This window comes from Danio rerio, chromosome 15 (assembly GCF_052040795.2).
Source record: "Danio rerio strain M-AB ecotype USA chromosome 15, GRCz13ab, whole genome shotgun sequence".
Lineage (NCBI taxonomy): Eukaryota > Metazoa > Chordata > Actinopteri > Cypriniformes > Danionidae > Danio > Danio rerio.
In genome coordinates this window covers 31,796,571-31,808,972 of record NC_141035.1, presented here as the reverse complement: position 1 = coordinate 31,808,972, position 12,402 = coordinate 31,796,571, and the positions used below count along the sequence as shown (strand labels likewise).

Below are 12,402 nucleotides of genomic sequence, written 5' to 3'. Positions count from 1 at the left end.
TATGTATCACAATAGCAACTATAGCATCAGCAAAACATATTCCAGTACTTACTTATAGTGATGTTCAAAAACACTACAATATTTACTAGTGATTATATTATTCTTTCAAATTATCAGCACAACAAGAGTAGCAGAAATGTCAAGATGAAGATCAACTGTTGGTTTATAAAACCAGATTGCTCGTCTTCCCACGTTTGTCAGGAATAGTAGTGGAAATGAAGAAGCAACACAAGCTTTATTTTCTCCCTACAGCCTAGAAACACCTGCCACTGAGCCTGTAAATGCACATCTGATGTCACGCAGGCTCAAACATGGCGATGCAGAGATGCTGCGCTACTGTTGAGAAATGCCCATGCGTTGGCTGAGGTGGAGGAGCAAGCGTGTGTGTGTGTTAATGGCTTGCGACAGGCCACGCTCGTGTATGTGTGTGAGCAGAGGGGTGAAGCTGAGGGTGCGGCGCTTCTGCTCTGATAGATTCAACCGAAGGCCTCGTCAGGCTCATGGCGGCAACTGTCAACTCCATTTCCCGCGCTCTCGTCTGCCACAACCCGAGTCTTATTTTAAGCAGCCGATGTCACGGCGGGATAACCAGTACGTGCTTCCACACGCAGCTGTAAACACCGGGATCAGAGGTGAGCCAATCGGCTCTGCCAGACCACCATCACTGTGAGTCCTGACAGATAATTAGGTGGTGAAACTGGGTTTGCCCTTTAATAGTTTAAAAATAGTTTGCTCTAATCTGTATCTTCAGTAATATTAATAATTTAAATAATAGATAACTTTTGACAACCCTTATAATGGTTTATACCATTGTGAATGCATGTTTGCGCCAAAAATATTAATTCATCGGTTTGAAACCGGCAAATCTAGAGCACCAACAGACTAATGCCGAGTTCAGACTGCATGATTTTAGCCCCGATTTGACTCGGTGACAGGTTTTGAGAAATCGCTGATAAATGGCTAAAATTACTAGCAAATCGGTGCTCGTTCACGCGAGTAACAATCACACAGTATGAACTATTAAAGACGAGATCTGAGAGAATCGCAGATGAGTCGCAGACACCTGTGAGATATTTGGTGTGCTAAATATCTGGAGCAGTCAGCAATTTAAATCATGCTGTGTGAAATGTGTTCTGGTCAGCCTGATCTCACGAGGAAATATATTTTACATTTTGTCAGTTTTGTGGCTAATTCGTGCAAATTTGTACGATTTTAAAGAGGCATGGCACCCAACCCCACCCCTAACCCCAACCGTCATTGGGTGATAAGCAAATCGTACTTAATTGTACGAATTAGATCGTACGAATTCATAGGAATTATCCACTAATTCAAAAAGTTACAAATTGCCATGAGATTGCATTGGTTCGGATTAAAAATAACTTCAACAATCACCTACAGCGAATGAGAGAGCAGCATTCACTACTTGACTACCAGCGGAAGGTTAGGGGAGACATTAAAAGCGCTCCTTTTCAGTTTATTTGGACTCAAGAAATTGAGGAAAAACTACTGGAAATTTGACAGGAGCACTAGTGTCTGTTTGACTTGTCATCTAAACAATACGCACAACACAACTGGGTCGAAAAGTAGAAGTTTAAGAGAAAAATTTTTTAAGAGAAATTGCTCCCGTCAAAGCCTTTGTCTAAATGAAGTGAATTCAGCCCCATACAAACATACAGGGCTTAACATTTACTTTTTTTGATCACCAGCCACTGTGGCTAGTAGTTTTCCAACGTTACTAGCCACTCGTCATTTTTACTAGCCACAATTTTTGTTGTTGGGAAAATATGTTTTATCTGCATAAATGTGACTGCTAAAATTACTTGATTTAAATTGTCATTTCCATATGCCTCCTCGTTCATTTCACTTTTTTGTGTGTGTTGTGTGTGACCTTGCTCAATGTGCATGAACAAATGGGCTGTGGTTTCATAGTGTCGCATTGCAATAAGTTAAATATTTACATGACTTTTCCGAGCTCAACTCTACCGAGCTCATGGATATACCCATTTTTTTCTCTGGCCACACCAAACTAACTATTTCCTTGCCACAAATTTTAAATTGTGTGTCAAAATATAGCTGCATACATACACTTTTTATTCAACAAAAATTCTTTAAAAATATTCACATGTATCTAAAAATATGCACAGGGGTCTGTTCAGGCTAAATGTCACAGATCACAGTTAACTGTAAAACATTAAAGCAATGCTATTTTAAAGTATGATAATTAAACCATATTAACAAAATGAACTGCAAGGAAGCATGTGTAAAAAACATTGTGCGTGATAATGAAAGAATGATCGCACGCACATGGGTAACCATAGGCATATTAATAATCTGTTAAAAAAATGGTTAAAGCGAAAGCAGCAGTAGCACTGTTGGTAAATGAGCATCACTTTTTTCCAGTCTATTCCAAAGAGAACTGATCACACAAGTTGCATTTCAAGGCACGGTTGATTCGTGTGAGGAAATGGCACAGCAGATTTTAAACACTCGACGTTTCACATCAGCTAAGCACTGAAGTCAGTGACTGAGGATCGCATGTGTCTCACTATGCGCGTGATCATCCTCTCATTCGGTACCTGCTTTCTTTTGCTTTTCGATTCCAAGATCACATTTGCATGCATGATGACAAACGGTCATAAACTAAAATTCTAATCTTTAGTGGCGAGCCAGCGCTGCCAATTTGAAAACTACTTACAACCAGCCAAAGTGGCTTGTGGGAGGGGCTGTCTAACCCATCACAGCTGAAATCTACATGCATCTGGTGGGTGTTAATGTAAAGCCCTGCATGCATGCATCTGCACTGTAAAACCCAAAGTACTCAAACCATTTGAGGAAACCGATTGCAACAAACCATTTAAGTTCAAAAACTAATCATAATGAGTGCTGTGAACTTAATCTGTTGGAGTAAACAAAGCAGTTTGAGAACTGTAAAACCAAATAAGTTAAGGCAACTCAAACCATTTGAGTTAAAAAACTAATCTATACGAGTGCTGTGAACTTACTCCATTTAAGTTAAAGTAATAAGGGATTCAATTAACTTGTTACATTCAACACCGACTTCAAAACTCTTTCAAATGAGTAGAATTAACTTTCAAATTTTGGGTTAACCACACTCAATTCATTTGATAAAATGGCTGTTGGGTGTCAACTCATTTTTCTGTTCCTACGTTAGATAACTCATGCAATCCCACTGTCACAATCTAATTTGAATACAGATACATTTTTAACATTTGAGAATCTCTAAAGAATGGCAATGCGATAACAATGTTCCCCCTTGCCTAATGAGAGGTAATATCTGTGGGCCACTTCAATCAATTGTGCCTATGCACACTGAAGAGGGGAGGTGTGCAAAGAGGGGAATGAAATCAGTATTAAGCGATACAGTTTAGCCTTTCGCTCTGCTACTGGCAGCCCTGGTTAAACATTTCGCTCGGGAGAAGGCGGGTGGAGACTTAACCAGGCTTACTGTCATTGTCAAGTGAAGTGCCTGCAGAAGGGGAATTAAAGCCTGCACAAAATCCTACTCCAGCAGCAGACTGGAGAAAGTCAAGCCGTACATATTGGAATCTAGATTTGAAGGATCCATTAGCATTTAAAGCGCATATTTGGGCTGAAGCGAGGTCTCCTCCTTTTTTTTTTTAGGAGGCTATTTAGGTAATGGCACCTTCCACGGGACATTAATCTGTGTAATTAGGTTTCAGCTGCGCCGTGAAATAGATTGCTCTGGCATACTTCACTCCTCTGCAACCTGTACCTAGGAGAACTTTGGTGGCATGAGCATTTTTCGGGCTGTCCACCTCCCCATTTATTTCCTCACCGGCCCAAAACATCCATCAGCTCCTATAAGGGGAGATTACACCGGCTCTGATCTGATCCAAAACAAAACCTCGCTTTGCAAGACCTGCTGCTGTTTCTGATAATGTAGATGTATCATAGAATGCATTGAAAGACCAAGAGGTGATATAGTGATTAAAGCTGATGAGCATTCAAGCTGTTGTTTTAGAAGACTAAACCCCAAATACTGGCTTTTATGATTCATCTTTAACAGCAGAACTTATCAAATATTCAAAACAATGCTGTTCTGGGCTCTTTGTATGCGTGTAAATGAGATGTTATTTTTTTTATCACTTGAGAACTTGTGAAAAGCTTACAAAATGTGTGAAGAAATCAAAATTCCTGTCACACACACACACACACACAAAGAAAAATCTTCTGCAAGGAGATGTGTTTCCAATGCCTGTATTTGACAATGAGAAAACCTGATCATTCTGTACTTTTTATCTGGTCACGGATGTCTTCAGTTCATACTAGTTGTTTTGGGATGATATTCAAAAGTACCACTCCCATAGTGTGTACAAAGTGATGAAGTCGAATGTTCGCTGAGTGTTTTGAAACATTTATAAAAAACTGAACTCTTTGAACTTTCTGAGAACGTTCAGAAATAACCTTTAACAATAATAGCCCCTTTCACATACACGAGTACTAGTAAATGACTGTAAAGAGAGCATGTGTGAACAGGCCTTTTCAGAAATGGCAGTAAATCAGTTCAGGCTGTTTTCCAGTATTAGAAGCTGTAACATGGCCACTAAATTATTGGTATGAAGCTGTTTGTGAACAAAAAACAGGACCACTAGGAGTGCATTAAAACTCTTTGAACTTGTTACTTTATAAACTGTGCTGCATTTAATCCTTTCTAGAGCACTTGAAATACTCATATATATTTTTTTTTTTTTAATTTTTTTAAATCTGGAGTGTTACTGCTAGTTATTACAAGACTTTTGTGACTTTCATGAACAAAGTGTTAATGAAGTTAGCATATACATATACATTAGGATGTGAAAACATGGGATAAACAAACTGAACAAAACAGTCACGCACAGCTACATGAACTGTTTTGAGGATGCATAGGAGGGGTGAAGGTGCCTGTAATGGAAAGGAAGGGAATCTCGCCTTTTTATATTTATTTCAGTGTTTTCATGCCTAAATAAAATAAAAGCACAGAACAGATTCACATTTAAGAGTAAGGAGCATCCCCTGGTTATTCGGCGGTGTGGGTTGCGTATAAGGATCAGATCTTTCATGTTTATTGCCATCCTTCATAGAAAGATTAAAAATATGGGTGAAATACGGGAAAATACTTTTACGGGATACAATTGTAAAGTATAGGAGAATCCTGGGAAAAACGGGAGGGCTGACAGTTATGCATAACAATCTTTGATCCAAGATAAAGGCTTGTGTGAAGTTCATTGTGATCTTCTCCTGTTATTATTTTTATTATTATTAATATTTTTTTTTAATCTTATCAGATTTAATAGATCATCAAGAAAGGAGGAAATATTTCTTTGTTTTACATGGAGTTTACAGTTTACTGATGTGTAAATGCTATCTTGTGCTTTTGTGAACAGCACAATTGTGTATTTACTTAAAGTACTACATCTAGAAAAATGCCGCATTCATCCAGATCATTTAAAGGGTCATGAAACTAAAACACATTTTTTGAGATGTTGACAGATACATACATGTTCCACGTTGCTTAAAAAAAAAAAAAATTGCTATTAGGACACACATATTTGTCAAAAAAAGTGAAAACTGGTTGTTTGCATTTTTAAATGTCTGCATTTGTGTCAAAATAAACACTCGATGTCCATTGTCCACATTATCATTTTCAGTTGTTTCCCAAAATGTAGTCATCCATACTGAAATGACTGCATACAGTGAAAGCGAAAAGCAGCATGAGACTTTTATCTTCATCATTTCCGCATGGCTTGTATTTACTTTGCAGCTCTTTTGATACATTAAGTCAATATGTAGAGGAAAAGACAGTATTTTTTTTTTTTTTTTATGGACTGACAGTTGTTTCTGCGAGTGACACAGGAGTATAAAGATGCAAAAGCAAGCTAGAATATAGACTGGGATATATGCCAAAACAACAGATCTGAGCATTTCATTCATGTCCTTTGAAGAAAAGCAATCAAAGCATGTAAAGTACAATCTGACATTAACCTTTAACATTGCTATTCAAATGTAGAGCATCCAAAGCAACTGCTGTACAATGTCCTCCACCATTTTGAGCAGAGGTGGTCACATGACTACATTTTTTACAGTGGCTTTTTCAAATTGATCCACTTTGGAGTGTTAAAAAGATGTTTTGGATGGACAAGAAAAAAATGTAGAGTAAAATGTTTTTGTTTTTTTTAAGTAAATGTATTAATGTCAACGATTCTGGTAGTTTTACAGTAGTTTATATAAAAGACACTTGAGAAGGTCTCTCTGTATTTTTATTTGTTGACATATGGCTTTTATTATATATTTATATTTGAATGTACTTTATGTATTCTGACTGGACTGCAGCTCTGGGTCTTCATTCATTTGGCCAGAAGAGAACTGGTCCATCAACTAAGCCTGGATTCTCACAAGAGTTTTTCTACATTGTCAACTGGTGGAGTTTTGGGTTTTTCGCCACTGTTGCTTTCGACTTGCTTGGTTGCGGTCGATGGAGATGCCACTGAGCGAATTGCATTTTGCAGCAATGACAATCAAATTAAACTGTTTAAATGATATATTGTGCAGCCCTAATTCAGTTCATTGATATTGCAATGTGTGTATCTGCAATAGTCACATCGCAGGATTAGATTATTTATTACAGATTAAAAGATAATTTCACTCAGCTGGGAAATGGAGGTCACTTGAATGGTTTGTGAGCACAATTAAGTGCATATAGCATGCCATATTATCCAATAATTGTAGGAAATAATTCCAAAAGGCAACTGACTGTGTAAAGCCACATTAATCAAAACTAAAATACGATGTATATGCTGAGTTCAGCGACTAATCAGCCGGAATCAGCTGAGGAAGTTACGCTGACCAGCAAGACTTAGCTGTCACTCAAGTGACCACACCCATATTTATCCAGACTTAATAAAGCTTAATATAAACTACAGCTGTAAAATTGGCCAATTTAGCATTGCAGTCAGTGAACATCTAGAGTTCCTGGAGCCAGCCCCTAAATGTGAGTCGATGAATTGCAGTTTCAGTTACTTCCATATTGGTTTTACGAGGGAGAGCGGGAGGTTGCCACTTGCGTATGACAGAACTTTGCAAGCACAAACTGTAGTGTGACAATGGCTTAATTTTTTTTTTCGCATTGTTTTACATTTTTGATGATCTGGCCCATCTGAAAGTAAATCCCAATAATCTATTTGACTTTGATTTATCTGGTAATTTACAGGGACAGCTAACTCTTTAATTGATGTATTTTCATCATTTATTGATTCAAACTGTTGTGACTTAACCCTAACCCCTAACAAATGTTAATAGAAATGTTGAAACAACAGGACCTCACTGACTTCCAATGTACAATTCAAAACTTTGTAAAGTTTCACAAAACTAATTTTGAGGAGCACGTGATATGATTGACTGCAGCTGGCCACCCATCTACATTCATTAGTTAGCCAATCAGATTAATCCAAACTCACTATAAGTAGCCTAGCTAGAACCACTCCCTTATCTCCGTTTTCCGAATAAACACGACCATCCACCCCTTCTCCTCCTTTACCACGGGGAGCTCTCGAGAACCACCTGATCTCATACTCCCCTTACATGCTCTATGGACCAGGCGGGAGCCCTGGGCTTAACTTTCTCCGAGCTCAGGGTTCTCTTCTAGGACAGCATGCCAAACCTGCTAACATTTGTTAAACAATATCTAAGTGTGAACTCTTGAACTTCAAAATATCTTGTTTTCCACCAAAGAAAATCATCACATTTGGAACAACATGAGTTTTAAAAAAAATAAAAAATTCTGCTAATTTCTTTGCGAATTATCCCTTTAATATAATTATCCAGGTTAAAATGTTAGTTTTACAGTCACACTTTTGCCCCCATCTGCAATACATTTAAGACATTTGCCAATTAAAAATAAATCAGATCATTTGTTCCAGTGCCGCAGTGAACAACTCAGACTAACTATAGTGTTCGCTGACCTTTAATTGTAAAGTGCTGATTGGTCAATGTGTCTCTTACGGCCTATAAACGTAACGTTATCTTCACGCATGGCCAACCTTTGAGGTGCAGCTGTTCTAGATCTGCAAACGTGCGGCTGTCCTGAAGTGCTGGCTTCGGACGGATTTTCATGTAATCTCTTTATTAGCACACAGCCTGTCAATCTCAATCACGTCTGTGGCCCTGCTGTATGGCCCAGCCAATGGTGCCCCATCCTGTCGATTAACTCCATGCTATCTCATTAAGACACTTGAGTGCTTTTGCCCACTTCTGTTGGTAGGACGCAGAAAACAACAGGTTTAACCATTCATTTTAGTATTGATCGCTGAGGCTGTGGTTTGCGTAAGGTGGGCTTGAAGTCACTGTCCATCAGGCAGAGGATGAAATGTGTGGGATTCATAGCTGCAATGCCAAAGGTGACGAATATATGAATCACGCTAATGTTTATCTGTTAAAGATTATTGGCATGTTAAACTGGACATTTCAAAAGAAAACCAAAACAATGTTCTTTAGTATTTTGTCATTTCTAAATTTTGCGAGTAAAGTCAGTAGCTTCCCATTTACTAAGGGTGACCAGGGATTCAATTATGACAAACAAATTACTTATAATATTTATTTAGAAATAAACTTAATATTCACACACACACACACACACACGCACGCACGTCAATTCATGTAAATTATCTAAATAGAAAAGATCTACTGTATATCTCTATCACTATCTCTCTTTCTCTATTCATCTCCATCCATCCCTCGCTCTCTCTCCATCTATCCATCCATCTACTGTATAAATCTATTACTATATCCATCTCTCCATCCATCCATCCCTCTATATCTATCTCTCTATCCATCTATCAAACTCTATCCATCTCTCCATCCATCTCTCTATCCATCCATTCACTGTATATATCTATCACTATCTTTCTATCTACCATATCTATCCAGCTTTCCTTCCATCCCTCTCTCCATCTATCCATCTCTCTCTATCAATCCATCTACATCCATCTATCTCTATTCATCTATCACATTCTATCCATCTCTAACAATATCGAATTCTATCTATCTATCAAACTCTATCTCCATCAATTTATACACCCCTATTTCAATCCATCCATCAAACTCTACCCATCTATCTCTCTCCATCCATCCATCCATCCATCCATCCATCCATCCATCCATCCATCCATCCACTGTATATCTATCGTTATCTAACTCTCTATTCATCACTCCCTCTCAATCCATAAATCCATCCATCCATCAAACAATCCATCCATATATCTACTGTATATCAGTATCTATCTCTCTATCCATTCATCTCTGTCTATCCAACCCTCTCCATCTATCCATCCATCCATCTCTATCTCCCCATCAATCACATTTTATCTCTATCAATTTATCAAACTCTATCCCTCTATCAATTAATCCATTCCTCTCAGTCCATCCATCCATCCATCCCTCCCTATCTAGATCTATCTCTCTATCCAGCTTTCAAACTCTACCCATCCCTCTCCATCCATCCATCCATCGACAACAGCTAAAATGATAAAGGATATTTACACATTTTAAATGTACTTTAGTAAAAAAATAAACAAGAAAATGTAATTAAAAAGTGTGTTTACAGGATTGTAAATGTTAATGCTGTTACGGACAATGTTAATGGCTGTTACTGAGAGGAATGCAAAACGCTGGGCCTTTAAGATTAGTTCAGCCAGATTTCAGCTGAATAGTACACAAACAAAATGCTGTCTGTTCCGAAGCGTGGCAGTTCTCCTGACACAGACGAGGCCTGTTGTGGTCAGTGGCATCACATTAATCCACAGTAACCATCGCAAAACTGAGTTAGCGATGCTGCCTAATCAGAGTCAGGTTGTCCGGCTCACATTTTTTTCATTTTCTGATACACATCTTCTGCCCTGTCAATTTGTGAAGCTGCATCTAAAAAGCACAAAATTGAGTCAGAAGGCAAAATTAAAATGCATTTGCACTCATTTAAAAAAAAAAAAAAAAAGTAGCATTTGGTTTAAGATATGTTATGTAGCCCAGATAAATTAATATGCCATCTTTCATAGCAACACATTCAATTCAAATCAACACTTTATATTAGTAATTCTTAATACTGTAACGGCAACACTGACCTTCAATGCCTCTAAAAAAGGCTATTTCCTCTAATGATTTTATTGCAGAAATCATCCATTTGTTCACATACTCCTCAGGTGGATACCAGACTTTATTTACTCTTACTTTATGGGCTTGCAGAGGTATAAGGTTCAATTGGATTGTGTTTTTTAGCTCTTGCCAAGCAAATAAACTCATCATTGAAAAAAGACAGGGTTGTTTACCCATGCACACTTCATTTTCGGCAGGGTTGACTGTAGTTGAGCCCTGAATGGATGGTTTCGGGGGTTGAAAGGCCATCTGTAGACGTTTCCAGCAAAGATCATTTGTGTGCTAATTGAATTTGAAACATTCTTTCATAATCTTTTTGAGTGTCCTCCTCTGGCAGCAGCACAAAACCCTCTTTCAGCATGTCCACCAAGCCAGATATGCAGAGAAAGACGCTGACCGATTCTCCCCCCTCCCGAACCGAATGAGAATCACACGGCGAATCGCTTCTACACGCATTCCAATATCAGCCACATCCACAGCCAACAAGCTTGTTCTCTCTCATCTCTTTTATTTTAGAAGCCATATAAAAACAGATAACAGTGCAAAAACGGTTCCTTGATGTTCACAAGGATTTACTTTAAAGCTTGATTAGGTGTCTTCTTCATTTGGACTGATGCAAAAATTAAATACAGTGCAGAATGTCCCTTTTTAAAAAATAAAAATGTAGTGATTACAGCATAATTCAGTGGTTGTTCAAATACATTTTGTGACTGGTTGAAATGTTCAATGATTTTCGATGTAAAAAACAATTCGTTGAAAGCTACAAAATGGCTAGCAATATTTTCTTTTTTACATTTTAAAGCAAATACTATATAGCACAAACATACATTCACTCATAATATCTACTATTTTTTACATTAATATTAATCTCCCTTCAACACATAACAATATTTGGTTGTCCAACAAATCTCTTAACGTCAAAGTAAACATGCATGACAAGGCGGTTTTAAATAGCGATGCTTTCCAAAGCTGTCAAATCCGTTCAATTCTATACGATTTACTCTGACGCTGTGAGAAAATGACTGTCTGAGCAGAATTAAGTGCACTTGTTACTTTGGTTTGCACGCATATTCTTTGATGGCTTTGAGCCCAACCATATTTTAATGTAGCGGACAAGGCCTTAAGGTCATAAAGTCAAATAAAGCAGAACTGCCCATTTTCAGGAGACATGCTTTCTCAATTTCCAATCCTACATATCTCTCGTTTATTTTACTTTCTAAAATCTTACTGTAATGTCATCCTCAGGTTGGAGGAGGTCCATTGTAATGCAAGGCCAGGTGAAATGAGCGAGTCAGTGTGTTGGACTGGTGGCATGGGGTTTCGTGGTGCGAAAGGAGAAACAAGATCACCACAGCAAGCAGGAAGGCAAATAGGAGAATGAGCAGTGGCACTGAGGCCTTTCCAATGCCCTTAAACCTCAGGATCCTTGATGACCATGAGTTTCCTGTAGAGGCCTTCGGTTGACACAGGTCACTGGAAACAGAAATAGATCAGGATAAACGGACAATTATGACATTAACATAAGTTATTATAGCTCTTTGCTCTGGTAAATGTAAAAAGTCAAGTTATTTACTCCACCATTTACTCACACTTAAGTGGTGCTAAACTTTTTCTTACACAAAATAAGATATTCTGAAGAATGTTGGAATAAAAACTCACTGACATCTGTAAAAGGAACAAAAATACAATGGAAACCAACTGCTGTTTTTTCCCCACATTCTTCAGTATAGAATTTAACAGGTTTAGAACAAGTGAAGGGTGAGTAAATCAGGGTTTTATCAAGTAACTTTAAGATCCTTTTAATACCATAAAGAATGACATTTTAGGCTTATACAGGGTTGAACACTGAGGATTCTTTCTAAAGGCCATGAGGAATCATGTAATTGTTTTTAGTTTTCTTTCCCTGATTAAAGAACTGAACGGGGAATGTGCTGTAAAAATGTCTCTTGGCAATTAAAAGCTAAATATAAAAAACAAGGGTTTTAATTATTTTGTTGGTGATTGGATGATGTCGTCCCGACTGAGTAGCTTTACTTGGAAAAAGCAAAATTAGGACATGCTTAAAATTATTTAAAGACCTACAAAACAATATTTCAGTGAATTTAAGACTATAAGGAAAATTTAGATTTTTGAAATTTAAGATTTTAAGAGCCAGTGGATACCCTGGTAAAATGATTTTATTTTTAGGTGAACTATCCCTTTAAGTGAAATTAGAGAATAAACTGGCGTGAAATAATT

The 12,402-nt window shown here is 37.7% G+C and overlaps 1 protein-coding gene across 3 annotated transcripts in view; it reads right to left on the bottom strand.

Moving 5' to 3' along the window:
• Positions 1-10,652: 10,652 nt before the first annotated feature.
• si:ch211-137a8.2 overlaps positions 10,653-12,402 on the bottom strand; it is a 47,373-nt gene continuing 45,623 nt past the window's right edge. For 2 of the 3 annotated variants that reach the window (XM_087283332.1, XM_087283331.1), the window contains exon 13: positions 10,663-11,637. In XM_087283332.1, coding sequence (XP_087139458.1) covers positions 11,406-11,637 — 232 coding nt within the window. In that variant the 3' untranslated portion in view covers positions 10,663-11,405. Of the gene's footprint in view, positions 11,638-12,402 lie in introns of all 3 variants that reach the window. The other variant, NM_001328091.1, reaches the window with a different exon arrangement.